Genomic DNA, 25,190 nt, shown 5'->3' on the forward strand with positions numbered 1-25,190 from the left:
CTTGCCCGGTCTTCCAATTTCTTGGCTTCTTGGACTTGGATAACCAAACCTTACTCGGAAGAGTAATATACTTGGCTCTGAAGAACAGACTTGCTTGATAAAGTGAACCTTGCCCGGATTTACATAAACTAGTGAACCCTACTCGGAAACACGCTAATTTGCAAACCCTGCTCGGATAACCACTTAAGAAGACTATTTGAAGTAAACCTTGCCCGGTAGGCAAAATATCGTACTCGGCCAAATAAAAGCTTGCTCTGAGGTCTAAGGTGTGCTCGGATCCATTACTTAGTAAATTCAGAGGAGGTTGAGAAGATTCCAATCTTCCATGTACTTCATTTAGGTCAAATCTTTGACTCAACAATCTCCCCTTAATGGGCGAACAGCCCAACCCTTGGAACATACTACAGCCCCAGGTGGCGAAGAGCCGACATCGAGGTTCCAAACCTTCCCGTCGATGTGAGCTCTTGGGGAAGATCAGCCTGTTATTTCTTAACATTTAATGTTTTTTTCTATTTAATTTTAGTGTTAATTTGGTTCAACGTTTGATGTATTTCAAGATGTATATGAATATTTGTTTTTATGAAAGATCAAAATCATTATCTTTTACATGCTTAACTGAATATTCAGCCTTAAATGGGTCATTATTATTATAAAAACTATTTATTTGCCTTAACCTATCATCCTTATCTCTTCATTGTTCATAGTAGATTCAACAAAACAGGTAAATAATATCATGCTATCTTTTTTCTTGTTAATTTGTATTTTCAATTTATCTGTTTGTTCTCAAATTATTAGGTGCAATGGAAAATGATTCGTCTTCACATAATCCTCAGTCAAGCATCATACCGACTAATAATTATGAAAGTAAGTTCCACATTTTGCTCAATTTATCAACTACACAAATTCACGTTAATCGCATAGTCCAAGTATTAGAAACCACATTTTGCTGACTTTGTCAATTTATTTTCTATAAAACGTAAAACAATATTTGTTTCCTTAAATTTTTATATCATGGGAATTACTGTGGTTGGATTCATTCATTTGTGTGTATGTATGTTCATACAGTTGTATGTATGGACTCCTCTCTATATGTATGTACATTTTCTCAAATGTGTAGTTTTTTTTTTGTATGTATGTGGACTACTATCTTGTTATATGTGTTTTATTTTGCTAGTGACATATCTTTATAAACATTATGTTAGTTATAATGGTATACAATTTCAAACACTAGGTAATTTATACAAATACAATGTTGCAATTAGCCCGATAATTTTTAAATGCTAATAATACGCTGATCTTTTAATGCTTTTTAAGTAGTCATCTTCTTTCATTGATAGTATTTATCTTTTTCAATAATGATATTTTAATGTCATTTTTGTTTGTATAATGATCTAGGTTTTACTCATTTTTAACAGTATCTGTCATTTTAACGTTATTCAAACTGTTTTTCCAGGAAATGATGATGTTCCCGAGATTCAAACGATTATCCCAGAAACTAATGAGACGTTACTCGGTCAGTCGAGTGTTCCACAAGTTGTTAGCCTTGAACGTAAGAATTACCCAAGTTTCATTATCTACACTTACTTTCATTATCATTTCTTATTATTATCCAATTATTAGTATATTGTTTGACTTGTTCATTTAGTATTACATGCAGAAAATCACCAACCAAGTACACATACGCATCTGATGGGACAAAATATTGGATTCCAAATGTTCCATCAGATGAAAAACCTTCAATCGGGTTACATTTTAAAACATGGGATGATGTTGTTGTTATGTACTAGGCTTACGCATCCAAAGCTGGTTTTGACGTTAGGATCTCAACCACAACACGGACAAAAGGCGCCATCTCCCATAGGTATATGGTTTGTAGCAAATCCGGTATCCCATGTTTCAAAGATGTCGATACCATCAACACCTCATCGTCATCTACCAAGCGACGCCACAGGAATATAAAGGTCAGTGGTTGCACTGCATGTATCAGACTTAAAGTTCCATCAACATCAGTCGGGTTCGAGATATATAATTTCATAGAGGGTCACAATCATGACCTTGTCAGTGATTATAATATGGATCTAACCCGAGGACGAAGACAGCTACAGTTTTCAGAAAAGAAATTTATTCAAAGTCTTCAAACTGCGGGTTTCGGTCCAACCGTTGCTCACCGTGTGCAATCATCTCTGAAGGGCGGCCAACACTTGGTCACAGGAACAAAGTCTGACTTTAAGAACCATGCTCGCAATGTTAGGTCTTGTGTAGCTGATGCGGTTGCTCAAATGATTATCGATAGGTTTGCCGACAACATGTATCATTTGGAGGATTTTTTTCCAATACAAAGCTGTTGACGGTCAGCTAAGGTTAATATTCTGGTCTGACAACATATCTAGATGCAACTACACTATGTTTGGTGAAGTGTTAGCTTTTGATGCTACGTATGCAACAAACAGGTAACGATCATGCGATTATCTTTTCCTGCCACACGCTTCATTAATTTTTTATATCCCTTACATTCGTGTACAGGCATAATACGATTTTTTCCCTTTCACGGGCGTGGATTGCCAAAAGAAATGTGTTACCTTTGGTGCTGGCTTAATACATAATGAGACGATTGACTCTTACCATTGGTTACTAAATGCGTTCATAACAGCTCATGGCAAGCAGCCCAGGTTAGTCTTGACTGATCAGGATGCGGCTATGAAACAAGCCGTTTCAAGTGTTTTGACCGAATCCACACATAGACTGTCCATGTGGCACGTACAAATAAAATACCTATTAAGGTAAAAATCTGTTTATAATTCTACTTTTTTTTTCGCGTGTAACACTTTCAAAAATATTATTGACTTGTGGTTTTTTTTGTTTAAGCTGAAGGGAGAGATGCAGGTTAATGAAGAAATCAGGTGTCGTGTTAATAAGTTGGTTTGGAATGTGTTCATCAAGCCAGAGACCTTTGAATCTAGATGGCATGCTTTGATTGACGAATTCAACTTAAGCGAAAACAAATGGTTTAAAGACATGTTTGCTATCAGAGAAAGTTGGGTCTCGGCTTACTTTATAGAGCTTCCAATGTGTTGCCTAATGAAGACTACCTCCCGATGTGAGAGTTCCCATTCACAGTTCAAAGTATATTCTAGCCGAGGCAACAATCCTGTTCAATTCATGAACTGCTTTGAAATGGCATTGCAACGACACGTGCAACGCCAATTGCAAAATGATATGACAACAAAGACACCGCCGTTGGAGACCCCTTTGCCAACCGAGCGCCACGCATCATATGTCTACACTATAGCGATTTTTAAAGAGGTTCAGAAAGAGATTACAAGGGGACTGCATCATTGTGCACATACTCGTCTTGAGTCAGAAGACGGACTGAACATTCACTTTATCAATCACAAGGACAAACGAAATGGTTTTGTTGGTGAATTCAAGGATCATGTTTCATCACGTATCACCACAGATTAAACTTGTAGTTTAAATAATTTCATGTCATTAACATCTAACCCCATTTTAACTTATTATGTAGGTGATTCACAGTCTCAATGACAACACTTTTTCGTGTTCCTGTAAGAGCTTCACTCGCATTGGCTACCTATGTAGACACGTTTTTAAAGTCTTCCAAATCGAGCTAATAGATGAAATCCCTGAAAAATACATCCCAACACGGTGGATGAGTGACGCCCTACCATCGTCACTTTTCAAGATTGAATCCAGATACGGTGTTCCTCTAGACGATAGGTCTAAACTGAGGGAACAGTTTTTGACTTTGACCAATCAGTGCGCGGACCGGGCACAAGGTAACACAGAACTTCTTCAGTCCTTGGTTGACCAAATGCAGCAGATGAAGAATAAAATTTGGGAGAAAATTCCTAGCGAACCTTCAAACAACAACAACTCTGCCATAATCCAAGATTTGATTGGTTACAAGATATAGAGGTGTTCAAAAAAACCGGTTATAGAACCGGTTTGGTCGGTTTAACCGAAAACCGGTTAATAGAAAAACCGGTTATTAAAAAACCGATTAGACCGGTTATTGAACCGCCGGTTAGTACTTCGGTTACTCATTCGTGGACAAAAACCGGTTATTGAACCGGTTAGTAAAAAAACCGGTTAAATTTAAAAACCGGTTATTAAAAAACCGGTTAACCTAAAAACCGGTTAACCGGTTAACGGTCAAAAACCGGTTAACCTAAAAACGGTTAACCGGTTTTTAGGTTAACCGGTTTTTGACCGTTATAAAACGGCCATATGACCGTTTGGGTCCTTTTTTGCCCGTTTTTTCTTGATTTCTAGCCGTTTTTTTTAACATTTTACCCCCACAAACAACTATATATAGTTTAGGTTGGGTAGGTTAGCTCACACTCGATTATACAACTCTACTAGCTCTAAACGTTTATTTCATGCGCGATTATTTTGTTATCTCACACTCAATTATACCACATTACCACTCCATACGCTCTTATTTCGTAGTCGTTTATTTCATACTCGTACTCGTTTATTTCATACTCGATTATACGCTCTTATTATCATGGCCTCCCAAAGTGCTGCTTCATCCGTCAACATGGGTGCCTCGAACACAGACATAACGGTCGTTCGGATCATCCCCACGAAACAAAACCAAGATGTGTGGCAACATTTCGACCTATGCGAACTGTCTAACGGTCGCCAAAAAGCTCGATGCAAGCACTGTTTGAAGTTCTATGCCAAAGATGCAAACTCCACTATAAAAGCGCATATACAACAGCGCTTTTGCAAGGCCTTGAAGGACGAAGCGGGAAGTAGTTCGCAGCCGGAGATGACGAATCAAGGAGGGGTGTTTACGTACGACGTTGAAGCGGTACGTCAACAGTTTTCAAACTTTGTGATTCAACAAACACTTCCTTTCAACCACTTCGACAACCCTCAATTCACGGAGATGATGCAAAACTATGTTCAACCACGCTACCAACACGTAAGTCGTTCGACCCTTAGAAGAGATTGTCTTAAAGCATGGAAAAACGCTAAATCCGAACTAATTTCATACTTTTCAAACTTACAAACTGGTGTAAACTTAACAACGGATGTTTGGTCGGTACCTCATGGTTCGCCCGACTCATACATTTGTGTGACGGCTCATTGGGTTGACCCCGAGTCGTGGCAAATGATGAAACGAACCGTTGCGTTTCAATTGTTTGATTACCCGCACACGGGTAGAAATATTTTTCAAATCTTGGATAAAGTCATTCGACAATACAAAATTGAAGATAAAATCTTTTCAATTTCGTTTGATAACGCGTCCAACAATACGGCCGCGGTTGGCCATTTAAAATTAAAGTATAAACCTATTTGTGATGGAGCGTTTTTTCATAGCCGATGCATTGCACATATTATCAACTTGGCCGTGCAAGATGGGTTAAACGTGATCGAAACGCAAAGAAACAGTTTTAAAAGAATGTTACGAGATGTTTTTAGCAACAATAAAACATTTTCAAGATACAAAAAATTTTGTGTAGAAGCTAATTGTCAATGGTTGGGGCCAAATTGGGATTGTCCAACAAGATGGAACTCGACTTGTAATATGTTTGAGAAAGCCATCCAACAAAAAGAATCATTAATTGCGTTTTATCAAATTTTGTCAAGTAGGGGTAAATGTGCACCATATGATCCTAGAAACTGGTTATTGATTGAGATCGTTACGGAGGTCCTTCAAATTTTTAAATCTTGCACAACTAGTTTATCCGGGGTTTACTATCCAACAAGCCCCATTGCTTTACCAAAAATTGCTGTCATGTGCACAAAGTTGAGTGAACTTGATTGTAAGGGTGCACCTTATTTTGATATGGGTGTAAAAATGAAAGAAAAATTTAGAAAATATTTTCAACAACTACCCGCTGTTTTGACATGTGCTGCTGCGTTAAACCCTTGCATCAATGTTGGTGGTGTTGAAGCTTTAATAGAAAAAATTTGTGATGAGCTTGGGTTAAACGACGATCAAAACCCCTATTATAGCCAAACTTTAAAGAATACTTTCAACACCACCTTGTCAAACATGTATGATGTCTACCTTACAAAATACGGGTCGTCCTCCCAAATTCATGACTCGTTAAGAGCTGTTGCCCAATCCCAATCCCAAACCGACCTTGAAATGGGGATGTACTACATGATTTGGGAAGACGCCGGTAAACGTCAAAGGGTAAACACCCCAAGCAGTGAACTTGGAAGGTATGGTGGTACCAACTTTGTGAAACACATGACTCCGGATTAATTTAGAAGTCTTGATTTGCTGGCTTGGTGGAGAGGTAAGGAGGATGAGTTTCCGATCCTCGCCGCCATGGCCAAAGATTTACTAACGGTCCAAGCTTCCACGGTAGCTTCGGAGTCTGCTTTTTCTGTTTCTGGCAGGGTTATATCGATTAGGAGGACTCGACTCACTGCACCAGCTATAGAGATGTCGATTTGCTACAAGGATTACTTGGATTCTTTAGATAGGGCACAACATCAACGCTCACTCGATGGGGAAATGGAGTATGAAGCGGGCTTGTATGAAGACGAGGTCAATGAAGGACACACTCAACCAATGACCGATGAAGAAGCCGCGTACGACGATTACCTAAGAAATAGCTCGGGATCGGGTAGCGAAAAAAATTAGTTAAAGAAACAGCAAACATGGAGGCAAATCATGAGTAAGAAACAGCAAGTTGTTCATGTAATCGTGTCTAAGCATTCTTTTTCCTAATATGTGCTCTTATTTACTTGTTGATTTGGATTTTTCTAATTTAGTTAAAGAAACAGCAAACATGGAGGCAAATCATGAACAAACTGCGATTGGGAACAACAGGAGCATCTGCTAGTTCACGATTTAATGTTTGTATTTTTGAGTTAAATCATGAACAACAGTTCTTGGCAGAGATTTCTTCAGTGTTAATGATTTAATATTTGTATTTTTGAGTTACGAATATGCGATAACGATTTAATGTTGGTATTTTTAATGTAAAAACTATAAATGAAAGTTATGTGTTTTTAATCTTTGGTTTGTTGAAAACACATTCACCAACACACACTCATACTCATCTTCCAAGCAAAGAACCCTAACAACGAAAGCAAAGAATGGCTTCGGTCAGTCCGTTTTGCCTTGTAGTTACCGGTTTGCCTTGTAGTTACCGGTTTGTTTATACTGTGAAAAAATAATGGTCTTCATTAAGTACAAAATATAAAAAACAAATATTCGTATTTGAAACCGCGAAATTTAAAAAAAAAAAAAAAAAAAAAAACCGGTTAATAAAAAAAACCGGTTAATAAAAAAACCGGTTTATTAACCGGTTCTAACCGGTTTCTAAACCTGTCCTAACCGGTTAGACCGGTTAGGGTTTTGACAGAAAAAAACCAGTTATTAACCGGTCCGGTTATTAACCGAACCGGTTTTTTTCCGGGCCAAAAAAAACCGGTCCGGTTAATAACCGAACCGGTTTTTTTAAAAAAACCGGTTTGTGCACCTCTAACAAGATACCCGAAAAAGTCACCATACTTCCACCGACAAGGATTAGAAATAAGGGTTCCGGTTCTCGCAAGCGCAAGGCATGTTCGGGGGAGATGGCCAAAAAGAAAAACAAGAAACCAAAAAGGTTTTGCAAAAAATGTGACAAACATGTTCGTGATCACGACTCACGTAACCATGATAAAATTATGCTCGAAAAAGAACGCAAGCGAAAAGAACGTGAGCAAAGGCGAAAAGAAAGGATCCATGCGAGAAAAGATAAAGTAGCAATGATGGACAAACAAGGTATGTGATATGTGGAAAGCGGCGAGACCGATTACACATCTGAAACGGACTCATTTGAAGAATCTGATGACAGCAACGATACCAACTTGAGTTATCATGACAAAAAGTCTGTTTTTTTTAATCTTTTTTCCTTTTATATTTGAGAGACCATACTATTCGTCTTGAATAGCTTTCTTTTTATATTAAACAATCATTTTTACTAGACTTTCATATGTTAATAAATTCTCGCATTTGTGGACACGTTGCTTGATTAGTTATGCACGTAGCCATTAGCAAATTATTGTTAACTATTATACGCCAGTGTCTCTATACCCACTGCTTCAATATCACCTGTCGTTCTGTCACACCCCGACCAAAGGCGGCGGAACATGCCGGGGTGCAACGTGATTGGATAAATACACAAGACACTATTTAAAGTGACAATATTTATTCAACTCATTTTATTTCAACAAATCAATAAACAGCACATCTCGTCCACACAAACAAGTTGAATACAAGTAGCAATTATATTGTTCGTTTTACTAATATCCTAATAGTCTTGGTAACGTTTTCGTCAAGTCCTCGAGTTAACAAAAATCAAACCTGTAACATTTCATAAAATAAAGTTTGTCAACACAAAGGTTGGTGAGCAATTCATAAGTTTGAGCATATAAGTATATAGTAATAGAAAGCCACAAAAACTTGTATACAAAATAATAAATAAAAGCAACAACTTGGGTCAATTGGCAATCGCTAATAGAATTACGTTAGCGCCACCTAGCTAAAAGGGGTTGCCAAGTAGTCTAGGATTTAATAGAATATCGTTAATTGCATTACGTTAACGGCACCTTGCTACAAGGGGATGCCAAGTAGTCTAGGATTTATAGATTCAACCAACCGAAAGCGATAAACACATAGACATATAGCATAGAACACCAAATCAAGCAAGTATTTAAGTAATGTATACAATCACGTTTGTGGGTTTAAGATTTAAGTAAATAGAGCATTTAGTTTGATAAGTATGAAATGTCACCCCAAAACGAAAGATGGAAAAAGGGGGTATGAAAGTACTCACCTCGATTGACGAACCGGGAAATAATAAATGATCGACATATAAAAAGCTTGTGAAAGAAACGAACGAATCCTACTTGAAAGCTAATTGAAAACGAATAAATAAAATATATTAATGAACTTGAACTTTAGTTGAAAACACATTTGAAACATTAAATAAGAATGTTCGGTTGTTAATCGGGTTACCGGTTAGTTTGTTAAAGATTAGGGACTCGTACTTAAATGATAATTAATACGAAAATAATATTATTTTATTGGGCTTTTAAATAACTAAACCAATATTAAATAGAAACAAGACGGGTTTTAAATCAAGAATCCGGTTTTCATAAAATGAATTGATAATATAGCTTATAATAATATTATTAATAATAATGATAGTAATGATAATAATAATTCTAAAAAGATATGTTAGATATGTATATATATATATATACATTTATAGATAGATATGTATAAGATAATGATGATAATAATAATAACAGAAAACATGCTATCTATCTTTATACATAGATAGATATGTATAAGATAATGATGATAATAATAATAACAATAATTATTATTAATAATACTAATATAGTATAATACTAATATTAATAGTTGAAGAATAACGATCTTAGTATTAAGTAAAATGTTGTTGATAAAATAATAATAATAAATAATATTGATAGTAGGTAATGATACCATACTCGATGTCGGTTCGAGTTCTAAACGAGTTCACAAAATAAATATAATAATATTATTGCTAATAATAAATGATAATAAATATAATTTTAATAAATAATAATAATATGATCTTTAATAATAATATTAACAACTTTAATATTTATAAAGAAATGATAATAATAATAATAATAATCATATTAGTAATGAATACATATAATAGTACATTTAAACATAATAATACTAATAATTATCTTTATGTAGTGGTATTAATATTAGTAGTAACAATAAATTTGTTAAGTATATAAAAATAATAATACCAAAACCGGTCTAGGATGAGACCCGAACCCAAGACCTCTAGTTTAATAACTAACGTACAAACCGACCGAACCAAAATAACAATTGTTAATTTAAACCCATAATAAAAATAACATATCCATCTCCCCAAATCAGAAATAACTCCATATCCATCCAACCCGAAGCAAAGACTATAACCGATACACAACCCACTTATTAACCATTTAAATCTGGAAATCAATATATGAAAACTCATAATACCAAAACCCCAATTTTAATTTATCTATTAACTGTCCCCGAGTCGTGGCTCTATACCGAGAAGTACACGAGTCGAACCCGCCAGATACGAAAAAACAGAAGTTGCCGGAAAATGAAAACAGAGAGAGAGAGAAGAGAGATAGAGAGAGACCGTGAGAGAGAAGAGAGATATAGTGAGACCGTGAGAGAGAGAGAGAGAGTCTGAGAGAGAGAGAGTCCGTGAGAGAGAGAGAGGCAGATAGAGAGAGGCGGAGCTGCCGGTGGCCGGTTTCTGGTCGTCGGAATAACGAACCGGAGAGGGAAGGGGGCTGCGGGGTAGGGTTCGTCGGAAAAGAAGAGCGAGGGAGGGGAAAAGGGACGGCCAGAGGAGGTGTTCGGTGGTGGTGTTGGCCGGCAGGGGTGGCGGCGGCGGCCGGAAAATGGGAGGAAGAAGATGGAGGCTTGGTTTATGTTTAGGGTTAGGGTTTATTCCTTTTTATATGGATGGTTTATAAAAGTTACATTTTAGTCCCTCAAGTTCTAATTGTGTTTCAACTTAGTTAGAAAACATTTTAAACAATAACAAACTTAATGAAATGACCAATTAAACCCTAAAGTTATATATATAAGTTTCTAAGTTAATAAAAGTTAGATAAATAAACGCATAAAGGATGCTTATCGGTGAAGTAACATTCAAGGATAATGTAGATCGACTATATTATTAATAAAAAGTTCGGGTCGGTTTACAACTACTAATACGGATTCGACGTATATTTTATTAAAATAAAACGCGAAAAAGAAATCTAAAACCCGAATTTGACGAATGTCACACGTTCACCTTCAATGGCAGAACCAAGGATCAATGTGTTTAACATTGACTATATACTTCTCTTTAGAAATTTTATCTGTGTACCAGTATATCTACTTGTCTATAAATGATGAACAACTTGTTTAAAACATCATGTCTGCTCTTGTAAACGGATGTACCCATGTATGTCGAAATGTATATTCAAGTCAACCTGTACATACGGCCACTTCGGCGCCAAAGGATGCTCTCATATAACAAACCGTACAGCTGCTTTTATGCACATACAAACACACGTGTTCACGAACGTGCACAGATATGTCTGTCACACATCTGCATACATATTATTATCTACGCGCGTTAACACTTATGTGTACGCGCATACGTAGTCAGATTGTACTTACGTACGCCCACATGGATGCACTTGCATCCGTGGATATGTACGTCCATACAATAACGTTCACGTTCGCACGCGCTTACGTCGGTATCTATCAACGTACATATATATCTTTGTTCATACGCATCATGGCCTTACTTGTGTGTTATGCCATCTCATTGGACTTTGAACGTACATATGTGCACGCGTCTTGTTATGTAGGAACATCTTATGGGTTAGTGTATGTGTAGGTTTTGTATGTTCATAGGCGCGCATGTCAGGATACAACACGCACATGCACCGATTTTTAAACATTAACACACAACCAAGAACACACACTTGTGAAATCAGTTTCTGGTCCCTGATGATGTCTATATATATACTATTGGCTGCGTGCGTTAACACTTATGCGTACGCGCGTACGCAATCACATTGTTCTTACATACGCCCACATAGATGCACTTACATCCGCGGGTATGTACGTCCATACAATAATGTTCACGTCCGTACGCGCTTACGTTGGTATCTATCAACGTACACATATATATTTGTTCGTACGCATCATGGCCTTACTTGTGTGTTATGCCATCTCATTGGACTTTGAACGTACACATGTGCACACGGCTTGTTATGTAGGCACCTCTGTTGGGTTGGTGTATGTGTAGGTTTCGTATGTTCAACGGCGCGTATGTTATGATGCAACACCACATGAACCGATTTTAAACATTAACACACAGCCAAGTTCACACACTTGTTAAATCAGTTTCACTAGTACAAATTTTTTCATACATATTGCTATTTAACATTTGTCAGTTGGTGTGTTTTCACTTAACCAAACTATGGATTTATAGGATGTCTTAAAACTATCTACTTATGTACCGTCGTTTCCTACACATTAACGCCAAATACTTTTATCATACTGATGCTCCACTTGTTATGCACATTCAACTTTGTTTTAACACACAACAGATGATCAAGATTTAACCATTTTATAGCCACCTACATCAACTTCATTATCCCATCTGACCTTTATAGCCACATGTTTTTTGAAACGCATCCTTCTAATGTGACCTTTATAGCCACATGTTTTTGAATGTATATTTGCAAGGCACAACAGTTGATAACCAAAAGATTCCTTGACAATGACATTACCTCCATAACAAATAGCATGTGATGGTTTAACCAATAAAGAGGAGACAACTGGACATTCTCCTATAGCCTAGCACATGGCCAGTTGTTGCCTCCTATTAGAATCAGCCATGTGTCTCTCTAGGTGAATGGAAGTATCTTTTGGATAGTGACAACTTAGTCAATCACCTTCTCTCATCCCCGGCTATAAATACCCTCTCAGTCACCATGAGGTAGGGATTCAATACTCCCGTACTAAATCAATCACTTGTGTTATTAGTGTGAGTGGGTGACTGAGGTCTATATTACAAAGAGTAGTTGTGAGTGGATGAGATAGCGAAACTTTTGTTGATGAGTAAATTTGGAGAAACATTGTTCATCCTTTTATAAATTTTTAATATTTTTGAAAGTGATTGTGAGTGGAAAGAGAAAATGTAATGATAAAAAATATTTAAGAAAATGTTATTTAATTAAAAATAAGAGAGAAAATGAAGTGTTTTATTTGGTGTAATGATAAAAATGGAGATAAAATAAAATGTGGGTTGGGTTAACTTGCCTTAAAATACGGCTGGCAATGGTTAAGGTTTAAAAGGTAGTTTAGTAAGATACGGGTATGATAGCAATTCAATAAGTTAATTATAATGAAATGCCGACATATGCAAACGATTTTTTTGGTTTTGGTTTGGGAGAATATGAGGCTGAGTAAATAAGGTGTGTTTAGGATTCCTTATTTTCTTCTCATTATAACTTATGGTGATTGAATAAGTTATTTTTGTGTTAAAAAAGTGTTTGGTAATACATAAGTTCTTTTTCATATCTCCTTATCCACAATGCCAAAATATGGATTTTCAATAAGTTAGAGTTCCCTAACTTATCTCCTTATCAAGATCAGAATTCCCATTACACCCTCATTCCACCCAGCTCATTAAAACTCCACCTACCACTGCCATCAATTACCAATCGCCTACCCCCTGCCATCAATCATTATTCTCAACCCTAACCCTGCTTCGATCATTGAATTCACACACCCAACTCATCAATTCGAGTAATTGCCACTCTCAACTACCCCTGCTAACATTGAATTTGCTCTTATAATCTTCTTATAATATGAACCTTCCTCATCTCCTTCTATCAAAAAAATACACGGTAATGTCCAATTCGAAAACACACAGGTCACCAGGTTTGTACAATTCAATTTTAAGTATGTTTGATTCTCATGTAATTGGTGTTTAAATCTGTTTGTGATGTTTGATTGAAGCATGCTTGGTGTTTTGGTGATTTTAGTAATGAGGTTTGTGCTTATTCAGACTAGTCTTGTGTTTTATTATATGTATAAAATGTTTTGTTGCAAAATATTATTATATGTATGACACATGTTCGTTCATATGTAAAAAATCTAAGTTCATGATCTATTTGTTATGCTTAAGTTAAAACTCAATTTTAGTGAACTGGATGACATATGTTTAGTTGTTTGCTCAATTCTTTGTTTCGCCTCTAGCTGTTGTCTTATATTCACTAATATGTTTCACATTGGTATATTGGAGGTGTTTTTTTATGAATCATGGATATAGTATGCTTAGGACTACGAAAAATAAAAAATTTTGTGGGACAATGATACGTTCAAGGAGTTTATCGATGCGTGCTTGCTTGAACTTAGAAAAGGAAATAGGCCCGATACTCACTTTAGTAATATTGGGTGGAAGAATATAGTTCAAACCATGCATGAAAAAACGGGCATAACCTTTGATGAAAAACAAATAAAAACATATGGGACGTCATAAAAAAATGGAAGCTTTATGACCGCTTGATGAGACATGAAACGGGGATTGGTGGGACGAGAAGCTCAATCGATGCATCGCCTGAGTGTTGGGATGAGAAAATAAAGGTAAATTCTACACTCCTACTATTTTTTAATCATTTGTAGTTAGTTAATCGGGTCAACCTGATCGGGTTTCGGGTTAATCGATTCGAGTTACAGATTTTGTTAGATGTAATTTGAATTAGTTTTCTATATTACAAATGAGGCATACCACTACTTCCATAGAGTCAAATTGATGTGTATCCAATATCCTTCTTGAGTGATCCTTTTACATATTGATAAATGTAAAATAAATTAGATGTTTTATTAAAGGTAATAAACAGCTTGAAAATTGCTTCTCTAGTTTATTATAAAATGAGAGCAGCCATACCATATCATACATCCATACCATATCATACATCTTCAGACACTCTAAAAGTCTTATAGCCACTAGTGGTCCTTGAATGCCTACTGTCCATACAATTTGCCTGACTTATTTTACTTTGACTAGCTGATCCTTGCATAAGTGATCATGATTATACACCTAAATCTTCTATTAATAAATATTATCAAATGGTACTGCTTAGATTTGTTAATAGGTTCGGGTTTCGGGTTTATTTGTTAAAAAAAATCAGGTTTCAGGTTCACCCGATTATTTTCAAGCCTATCAATTCAAAGTACATATAGTTGGATCAATTTGGGTTGAATACAAACAAACTCTAATTCTCAATCCTTTGTAGTCACACAATATCAAATTATTAATCATTTATAAAAAATGACGAGTCATAGTAATAACTTATTCCCGTAAATATAGAAACCAACCGTTTATAACTCTAGTTACTCCCTTTTTGAAATAACCATAATTACTATACAACTGTAAATCAACAAAAGCCAATGAAGGAAAGAATTAAACATTTTCCAAATTATTGTATTCTAAACTGATTTTATATTTAGTTTTCATGTCCATGTTTTTTGAGTTTCTGCTTGAAGCAAAAGCCTAAATTATTTAGAGAGCCATCTGTTGCTGCAGAGCTTGACATATTGGCATCATTCTATTATTATTTTGTTGTTGAGATAATACAGTTAAGGATGTTCACTTTATTATTTAAGTTCTAATAATATCAAATGAATTAGCATTATCACCACCACTACAAATCTGTTAGTTTATGTTGCACACAGAGTCATACTTTGACCAGATTATTATTAGTCTTATTTAATTACATGTATTGTGCACATTTGGCTTAGTTCTTGTTTCTAATTTTTCTTGTAGGAAGATAAATACTTTGCTAAATTTAGGGACACAAATTTGAAAATATTTGAGACGCACTATGCTCCTTTGTTTCGGGATTCGGTTGTCGTAGGAGATCAAGATATGAATCGTTACAATTTCAAAAGGATAGCAATATGAACGGTGTTCGATGTGAAGAAAATATAGAGGGCAAGGGAGAATGATGAAATAAGTTTCGGTGTTGATGTGCATCTGTTTCCTAGTTTTGCTGGAAGTAGTTCGGGTAAAAGGAAGAAGTTTAAGGATGTTGCCAACAAGCGTTCAACCAAGAGCAAAGCTTCATATTTGGAGGAAAAGTTAGATGGCGTAATAAATATCTTATCAACAAAAAGCACACAAACTTTTCCACCAGATAACTCCTACCCAACAATTGAAGATTGCATGAGCATTGTCATCACTTTTCCCGGTTTCGAAAAAGGTTCCGATGAGTATTTACGTGCATTGCGTGCTTTAATCGAAAAGCAAAACCGTGTGCTTTTATGTATCCTCCTTAAATTACTTCTGAAGACTGATTAGTCGATTTTCATTCCGTATTATCGTTTGACATTATGTGTTGTTCTAAGTTTTATGTTTGAATTATCTTTGACATTATGTGTTATTTCTACTTCTTATATGTGTGTTGTCGTTTGACATTATGTGTTATTCTACTTATATTTGTGCTATCGTTTGACAATATGCGTTATCTATACTTTTTATATTTGTGTTATCGTTTGACAATATGCATCTTTTATATTTATATAGGATGGATAGTGGCGACTCTCATTTGCATGATGACGGTGAAGAATATTGGGTGGACGAGGATATAGAATTCAAAATGGCATGTGCATTAGTTGTCAAATGGATAATATTAGTTCGTGACTTGCGTAACGAACAAACACCATGTCATACGTCGGACCACACATGGCACATGCTTATTAATGAAATATTAAATGGCCATCCAATAAAGTGTTATGAAATATTTAGACTAGACGTACCAGTTTTTAGATAGTTATGCATAGATCTTGTTACTAGATACGAACTGACACAAACCCGCAATATATCTATTGAGGAGTCGGTCGGAATCTTCTTGATGACTTTGGCTCATGGGTGTACGAATAGGTTTGTCCAAGAATCTTTTAATCATACCGGGGAAACCATTCATAGACACTTCTATAAAGTTTTAGCGTTTGTGCTTAAGATGAGTGCTGAAATAATCAAGGGAGCCACAAACTATAATGATGATGTACCCGTACATATATTAAATAATATTATCCAATGTTCAAGGTATAATATAATATTCAAGGTTTTCAATGTTCCGGTTACTTTAACAAATGCTTTAATTATGATATCTTTTGTATTTATAGGATTGCATTGGCGCTATTGACGGGACACATGTGAGCGCATCGGTGCGATTGAACGACCAACCGAAGTACATTGGTCGAAAGGGATATGCCACACAAAATATAATGGCGACTTGTATTTTAACATGTGCTTTACATTTGTATGGGCCGGATAGGCGGAGGGGGGAGCAGATGACACGAGAATCTTCAATGAAGCCTTACAGAGACCGGACCTTAAGTTTCCACATCCAACGGGTGGTTAGTAATTTTAGTAATGCTATATTTATGTTCTTAACACTTGTTTGAAATTACTCACCACTTTTTTTTATTTGTAGATAAATATTACGTTGTTGATGCCGGATACCCAAATACTAAAGAGTATCTTGCTCCATACAAAGGTACGGACATCCGTTATCATATACCGGATTTTCGACATGGACAGACTAGTGCTATGCGTGCTCCTCGCGGATCAAAAGAACCATTTAATTATTACCACTCATCACTGCGAAATATCATTGAACGGACTTTTGGAGTATGGAAAGCTAGGTGGGCGCTATTGAGAGATATGCAAGTTAATTACACATACGATCACAAAGTGAAAACTGTGATAGCATCGATGGGTATTCATAACTTTATTAGAAAAGCCAGTAGGTTTGATGACACATTTGAAGCGACCCAACAAGAATCTTACAGTCCCACAGAAGATGATCATTAAGAAGTTCCGGCTACAAATCGTACGGGTAACGATGCTATGCTTATGGCAGCGATAAGAGATGTTACTGCGCAAGAAATAATGGAATCTCGGAGAGAAATGTAGTATGACATTATTTTGTTATTATTGTGCATTTTAGTGTTTTTTTTAACATTCAGAATACAATATTATTATGGTCTAATCAAGAAATTATAATAAATGTAAACAAATTTTATGATGTATATGGTAGAGATGAAAAAGTATAAAGGGGGTGTTTGGCCTAGCTTTTTTGGCAAGGCTTATAGCTTTTTAACTTCTTTTTATAAAATAAGCTTAACTTGATGTCTGGTTTAGCTTAGGCTTATAAGCTTATATAAGCTAATTTAAAGAAGCTTACTTGAATATGGTTTTTTAGCTTATGTGAAGAAAGCTTATTTGTTTAAGGGAGTAAATTACCCATTTACCTCCAAATGGGTAATGGATTAATAACATTGAAGCAACTAACTATTATAACAAATTAAAAAAAATAAGGGATTTAAGTATAAGCTAAAAATAAAAGCTAGGCCAAACACCCCCCAAAATGATATAAATAAGCAAAATCCCAAAGACAACAGGTTCCATACTTGATCTTTGAGGAGTGAGGAGTGTGCGCGGGTAGGTAAGGTAAGGTTTTGAAGATGGAGAAGAATAAGAAGGATGTGGAGATGGAGAAGGCGAGATTGTTAAGCTTGGCCCTCGAATTCGGATTCGACCAAGACTCCGCTCGAATCTGCTTAGATCGTCTTGTTCATCTCTACGGTTATTATTATTATTATTATTTTAAACCCAAGAAATACATTACATATATATATATTGTGCAGGTGATGATGGTTCTGACTTTATCACCGTCGAGCATTGCGGGGATGATTATCTTGCATCACTCGCTCAAACTATGCAGCATACCGAGGAGTGGGACGATTTACAGATTTTGGAGACCCTGGCTGACATGTTTAACAAGGACTCAGAGGAACCTTTTGTTCATGTCATCGAGGACTCAACTCAGAAGCATCAAAACTTTATGCATTTGGATTCCACCAGTGAGGATGAAGAAGATCTTGATTTTCTTATCTCAACCAACAAGGAAAACATGGTGAGAGATACCGGTTTATTATACTTTTAAATCAGTTTATGCATTGTTAATACCTAGGTTTGTAAACTAACCGAATGAACACTGATTCCTCTTAGTTAAAACCCACGTTACTTTCTATTATGATTCTAGTGTTTTACTTATGCTTACTTATAACAGCCAATGCCTATTAAGATGTGTACTGGAAGGGATCAATGAACAAAATAACTAAACACATTACTACTGTAAATAGGTTTTATTTACAATATAATAGTTTTGATTTGTTTGTTATCTGTTATAGGATGCCAAGATTAAAACCACACAAACCTCAGCTTTATCATTTTTTGGTAACAAGACTAACACCGCCATGGCGCCTTCAAACAATGGAACTGGAACTCTCAGCTATGAAGAGCTGAAAGCACTAGACGATCTTGAACTAGCAAACGTTGTGATATTCGGTAACAAAACGTTCCGTCCCTTACAACATCAGGCTTGTAAAGCCTTTGTGGAAAAACGTGATTGCTTCATTCTTATGCCCACAGGTGGCGGTAAAAGTCTATGTTACCAGGTTATTATTATTGTTTACTATTTACTTGATACTTGTTATACATATCATTTTAATGATCAGCAATTTGAAACTGACTTTTATATACTTGTATCATGCAGCTACCAGCAACAATGCAGCCAGGTGTCACCATTGTAATCTCTCCTCTTTTGTCTCTCATTCAGGACCAGATTATTACTTTGAACCTTAAATTTGGAGTACCATCAACTTTTCTAAATTCACAACAGACTGCTTCACAAGCGTCTGTTGTGCTCCAAGAATTAAGGTAAGGCCTTTATTCTCAAGTTTGAAATTCATATATTAAAATTAGTGACAAAAGGTTGGTTTTCAACTGTCTTAACTTAGCTGTTAGTTACTGCTTATTCTCATTGCTATTACTGCATACACATTATATTTTGTAGTATAGAAAAAGGTTAAAATAAAAAGGATTCTTAACCTGCAATGTGTAAGAAGGATTTTTCACCCTTGATCGAGAAAATCAAGGGTTCAGATGATGGGATGTCATGTCAGAAGTCTAAGCGTGAAAAGGGTCTGGAGGGGTAAAACTGGAATAGCCTACCATTATTGATTCCCCCCCCCCCCCCTGTTTATTTTAAACAAAAGTAACTACTTTGTATGACATTATTTCTTTAAAAAAGAAATTACACTTTAAATTTAGAATTTTTTCTCTTTGATTTGAGCATATATTGCTAACTTATTTTAAACGTCGATGTGATGGCATAACGTGCGTAATGATTAATGTGCACAATTAATAAACATAGGTTGCATGATTGTTGTATACGTTGCAGAATTGTTTTTAAAGTTGCGTATTATATGTGTGTCATTAGTTATATACGTTGCACAATTATTTATAGTGTGCGTAATTATGTAATATTCGCATAGTTGTCAATAGAGAATAACGGTCAATAGTGAAAACGTACCTATACGCTACGTAGGGATAGCAATGAAATAGCGGGCACTATTTGATGTTTAGTGATAAGGTATTAGATTTTTTAAAATGTATTACATTGAAGTACTCGACCAAAATGGCGACTATAATCAATACATACCACCAAAATAGCTAATAAGATAAAATAAAATAAAAATGCAGATGGTCGCTATTTCACGTTATTATGTCGCTACAGACCACTTAGCGCTAGCCTGCCACTACGCTACACTATTCGCTATAGCGATCGCTATTTTCTCTTTTGACAACTATGACTCTTCTTGCGTTATTATGACACAAATGAATTTACCCTAGCCCAAGAACACGTGTCGGGTTCTAGTGGCTTCGTACCCTTTGTACATTAAAACCAATTTGCATGCTAACTTGACCATTTCAGTATATAAATAGCAAACGCTATGCGGTTCTTTCATGTTTTAGGAGAGAGAAACCGTCATGCAAGCTTTTGTATGTTACACCTGAAAGGATTGTTGGGAACCTTTCGTTTCAAGACACCTTAAAATTATTGCACCGCAAGGTTTGTTTCTAAATTTGTTGTACAAGAATTGAAACAGAGAACATTTCAAATAATGTTGGTGAGCATTGTCACAGGGTCAACTAGCTGGATTTGTTGTTGATGAGGCACATTGTGTGAGGTACAGCATTTAATATAAATATAAATGCGTGTAATATAAACATTTAATATCTTTTTTGTTCATGTTTGTTCATCAGCCAATGGGGACATGATTTCCGTCCCGATTATAGATTGTTAGGATGTCTTAAGCAGAATTTCCCAAATGTTCCTGTAATGGCGCTGACTGCTACTGCAACAGAAGCGGTTCGTAAGGTATTCTTGCTCGTTTGCTTTTATGTTTTTAGAGGTGCCATTTTTGACCCGCTTACTTATAAATGGATAGATTTGGGGAATGAGTCAAATAGGTTGTCTCTGTATTTAAATGCACACAATCTCCTATCGTGTTTTATTCAAAGATTCAAATTGTTATTGTTTGTAATATTGCTTTAAAAATCATAACTAATTGTTTACAAATTACTTTATACAATGAACAAAAAAGTGTATGCGGGTCAACCAACCCAAAATGCTCATCTTGCCGCCTTTATACGTGTTATTATCTGTAACGTTGTTTCAAAATATCAGTCTAAAAATGATTTTTGCTCATCGTTAACCAGAAAGTCAGTGTTGACCTTTGACCCAAATGCCATAAAATCCAATCATCTTCTGTCGTCCGTTTATGTGCAACGTTGATGTTTCAGTATATCAGACTAGGAATAATATTTTTGGTCAGCGTTGACCAGAAAGTGAACGTTGACTTTTTTACTTAAATCTCATAAAGCCCAATCGTCTTCTGTACATTTATGTGCAATGTTGATGTTTTTAATATTTCAGATTCAAAACATGATTTTCTGTTAGCGTTGACCAGAAAGTCAACGTCAACTGTTTGACTCAAATCTCATAATCCAATCTCTTTTTATTATCCATTCATGTGCAACATTGATGTTCCAATATATCATTCTATTTTGCACAGAACATTTTGAAAGCGTTAAGAATCCCTCATGCTCTTGTTCTAGAAACAAGTTTTGATAGGCCTAATCTGAAGTATGAAGTAATTGATAAAAGCGAAGAGCCATTAAAGCAGCTTGGAAAGCTGCTATCTGATAGGTTCATAAACTCATCTGGGATCGTGTATTGCCTCTCAAAAAACGAGTGTGTGGAAGTTTCTAAGTTTCTAAATGAAAAATGCAAGATTAAAACCGTGTATTATCATTCCGGTTTGTCGGCTCGCCAGAGGATGACAGTCCAGCAGAAATGGCATACGGGAGAGGTGCACGTGGTGTGTGCCACTATTGCATTTGGTATGGGAATAGACAAGCCTGACGTTGTAAGTTTACAAGTTTCTGTTAAGTTTGAATTTTTGCTATGAAACTAATTGTTTGATTATTGTAACTTGATAAAGAGATTTGGGTTTTGATAATATGATTGTTTAGGGGTTTGATACTTGGTTTTGCACAGTAAAATGTTCATTTTGGCGGGTTTAATTAGAATGCTGTTTTTAGGTGCTTGCCTTTTTAACTTAATAGAAAGTTGATAAAGTTATTTTGAGTCTCTGATTGTTTAGGGATTGGAAACTCATTTCCAGAAAATCGGTCTCGTACATGTCATAGCAGAATTGGTTATTTAAGAATATTTTGATAGTTTATTTACCTTCTTTTTTCATCATGTTAATTGTTAGTAATGTTATTGATTTTATTAATAATAGAATTATATACAATTTTTTCGTAGAAAACAGATTACAGTTTTATTGCCTAGTTAATAAATATAAGTTTTCCATATTCCAAATGTAAGTACTTAAAAAGGATCTAAAAATGTTCATTTTTTGGTCAGTTAATAATTAGCTCATCATGTTATATGCATGTCTTGTAAAATTTACTTTTGAAGCATTTTGCATATATCTGTGTCTGTTTCTTTATTGGTTTTTAATTATTTGACGAATAATGTAATTTATTTTCAGCGGTTTGTGATTCACAATACACTGTCGAAGTCAATAGAAAGCTATTATCAGGAATCTGGAAGGGCGGGAAGAGATAATCTGCCTTCAGAATGTGTTACTTTATATCAGAAAAAAGATTTCAGCAGAATCGTCTGCATGTTACGAAGTGGAGGTAATAAAAAAGAAAGTTTTAAGACAGCAATGGAACAAGCTCGTAAAATGCAACAGTATTGCGAAAACAAGGTAATTAATTAAGCCTACTTATTATGCGCGTTTGCAAATTACTTATAAGCACATAAATCTTAGGGGTGTTAAAAAAACTATTAAAACTGCTAAGACCGATCCAAATCGGCAGGTTTAGAGTTTGGAAAACTAGGTTGAACTAGGGGAGTGTAAGCCAGACGAGTCGAGCTCGTTTAAGCTCAAGCTCGGTTTGTAAGTTAAGCAAGTTGAGCTTGAGCTTAAGCTCGGCTTGGCTTGTTTAACTTATTATGGCTTGAGCTTGGTTCATTTCAAGATTTATATCTAAAGCTCGACCTCAACTCGTGAATAGTTTTTTAAGCTCAACCTCGACTCGCTTATTATTTATTATTTAACTTATGCTTTTTAAATTATTATGTAATTACTCTATGATGTAATTACATAATTACTCGACTTGTATATATAATTACTCTGCTTGATTCTCACAATTAGCACGCTAAGTTCATTTGTATTTGATCCAAACCATATATATAGGGGTGAGTATTGTACAATAATGACTTATCGTACATTATGTACGCGACACTCCTGATCATCGATTTCAATTTCACGCGGTGGCAGTTTGGTAAATAACCCAAACAGTAGTTCGCGATCAAATTCATCGATTTAAAATCGATTCCGATCCAAATTCAGAACTCCTTAATCTATCTCATCCAATTTCTAAACTCTAATCACAACTTACAGTATGAAATCTCAAAAGTCAAAAACCAAAATTGAAATAGAACGTCACTGAACATTAAAAATCTTCAAATTGATCAAAAATTGATGATTTAATCAATCGAATTGATGTGCAAGAGGCTTTAGAATCATCAATCGATTATGGGATTGCAGAAATAACGCACTCAACCGAGCTCTGATTAGGGTTCAAAATATTATGTTTAAACGTTCTGAAACAAAACTGAATACCTTTAAACGTTCTGACCAAAAAAGAACATCTTTAAACGTTCTAATACATTCAAAGAAGATCTGGGTGTTAAAAAAAATGAATATCTTTAAACATTCTAATACGTTCTAAGAAGTTCAGGTTGTTTAAAAAAGTTTTAGAAGTTCTGATAAAGTTTAGAAGTTCTGGGTGTTCAAAAAAGTTTAGTAATTCTGATAAAGTTTAGAAGTTCTAAGAAGTTCTGGGTGTTCTGATAAAGTTTAATTGGACCAATTCCAAGTTTAATTGATCAATTAGTTCAACAGTTTCAATTTCAATTGGGCAATTTTATCAACTGACATGTGAGCAACGATTGATGGTTGTGTCGGAAGATGGTAGACGGAATCGTTGAACGGCGATGGTGAAGGTGGACGGAATCGACGGGAGAAGAGGTTGACGGATACCGGCTCGCGTAATTGTGATTTTAGGATCAGGATGGTTATTGAAGATGGACGTTCCAGAATGTCGCGTACCTATTGTACGTTAAATGATTTTCGTATTCTATCCTTTATCTATCTATCTATCTATATATGTGTATATATATATATATTAAAATGACTCTCTTAGGCTTGCGAGCCATCTTGAGCTCGAAAACTGAAGATTGGGCCTCGAGTTTGTTTAACCTTTGCTTTTTTTTATCTTTTAGCAAGTCGATCTCGAGTAGCTCATGAGTGGCTTGGCTCACTAACCTTCCTCATTTGAACCCAGTTTGTTTTGTTTGCTTATCAAAAACTGTAGGTATCGGTTTCCAAAAACTTTGTTAAAATATATTTAATATATGTCCTGTGTGAAATATGCAGGCAAAATGTCGTAGACAGATATTACTGGAGCACTTTGGGGAATCATTTAACGCGAGTGTGTGCAAAAATGGATCTAATCCGTGTGATAATTGTCTCAAGTCGACTTCCTGATCAGTTATTGCAGATTACTAATGGGGGTTAGGAATAGTAAGATTTGTGCAGTCAATCTTAATATCATTTCACTTTTGTGAGTTTTTAAAAATAATTTTAATTGATTGATGGGGTCAATTATCTATCATTCTGAGAAGCAATCAGGGGATTAGAAAAACTTTTATTTAGGTCTTTGACATGCGCATGCTCATATTCAACCTCGTAGTTTCGATACCCCTGGGATACGGGTGAGTTATGTAACAGGTTGAAATGGGGTCGGCTTGAAGTCGATTATTATGGTTAGGACTTAGAGTTGAGTTGGGTTGGGTTGGGTTGGATTGACATGATAACTTTTGAGTGTGAAAATCCAAGTTTATATAAACATAATAATAATAGAGTTATAAAATATTTTGATGTCAAACATCCCATAAACAACAGCATAAATAGAGTCCTTAAGTGTAAAATTCCAAAGTAAGCGAATTAAGGTGAAAATGTTTAATGTATAAAACACAATTCACGTTTAAATGTCAATTACATTATATAGTCAAAATCACTTAAGAACACAAGGCAAAATTGATTTACTTGAGATTAAACCAAATATGTAGTAGAAATACTT

The 25,190-nt window shown here is 35.4% G+C and overlaps 2 protein-coding genes across 2 annotated transcripts; both read left to right on the forward strand.

Moving 5' to 3' along the window:
* The first annotated feature begins 800 nt into the window (after positions 1 to 800).
* On the forward strand, positions 801 to 3,931 carry LOC143617024 (protein FAR1-RELATED SEQUENCE 5-like). Its single transcript, XM_077089697.1, has 8 exons — positions 801 to 864; positions 1,454 to 1,536; positions 1,646 to 1,672; positions 1,788 to 2,293; positions 2,391 to 2,450; positions 2,651 to 2,669; positions 2,866 to 3,435; positions 3,524 to 3,931. The coding sequence occupies exons 1-8, from the start codon at positions 801 to 803 to the stop codon at positions 3,929 to 3,931; spliced, it is 1,737 nt and encodes a 578-aa protein (XP_076945812.1).
* A 14,137-nt stretch (positions 3,932 to 18,068) lies between these two features.
* Positions 18,069 to 24,734, forward strand: LOC143617026 (ATP-dependent DNA helicase Q-like 1). Its single transcript, XM_077089700.1, has 10 exons — positions 18,069 to 18,203; positions 18,266 to 18,534; positions 18,812 to 19,078; positions 19,177 to 19,340; positions 20,439 to 20,535; positions 20,610 to 20,653; positions 20,730 to 20,844; positions 21,542 to 21,895; positions 22,526 to 22,747; positions 24,485 to 24,734. The coding sequence occupies exons 1-10, from the start codon at positions 18,083 to 18,085 to the stop codon at positions 24,593 to 24,595; spliced, it is 1,764 nt and encodes a 587-aa protein (XP_076945815.1). The 5' UTR covers positions 18,069 to 18,082; the 3' UTR covers positions 24,596 to 24,734.
* Positions 24,735 to 25,190: the final 456 nt, after the last annotated feature.

The sequence above is a fragment of the Bidens hawaiensis genome, unplaced genomic scaffold, assembly GCF_021521415.1.
Source record: "Bidens hawaiensis isolate Kalapana, Puna unplaced genomic scaffold, B.hawaiensis_p1.1 tig00051394_1, whole genome shotgun sequence".
In the NCBI taxonomy this organism is placed as follows: domain Eukaryota; kingdom Viridiplantae; phylum Streptophyta; class Magnoliopsida; order Asterales; family Asteraceae; genus Bidens; species Bidens hawaiensis.

What these genes read in the sequence shown, in the direction of transcription:
- LOC143617024 (XM_077089697.1), top strand. Translation starts at nt 801, where the DNA reads ATGGAAAATGATTCGTCTTCACATAATCCTCAGTCAAGCATCATACCG. An exon ending in AGTCGAGTGTTCCACAAGTT is followed by an intron (nt 1,537 to 1,645) that starts GTTAGCCTTGAA and finishes TTGTTCATTTAG; the next exon opens with TATTACATGCAGAAAATCAC. An exon ending in GCTCAAATGATTATCGATAG is followed by an intron (nt 2,294 to 2,390) that starts GTTTGCCGACAA and finishes CAACATATCTAG; the next exon opens with ATGCAACTACACTATGTTTG.
- LOC143617026 (XM_077089700.1), top strand. Translation starts at nt 18,083, where the DNA reads ATGGAGAAGAATAAGAAGGATGTGGAGATGGAGAAGGCGAGATTGTTA. An exon ending in TAAAATTATTGCACCGCAAG is followed by an intron (nt 20,536 to 20,609) that starts GTTTGTTTCTAA and finishes GCATTGTCACAG; the next exon opens with GGTCAACTAGCTGGATTTGT. An exon ending in AACAGTATTGCGAAAACAAG is followed by an intron (nt 22,748 to 24,484) that starts GTAATTAATTAA and finishes TGAAATATGCAG; the next exon opens with GCAAAATGTCGTAGACAGAT.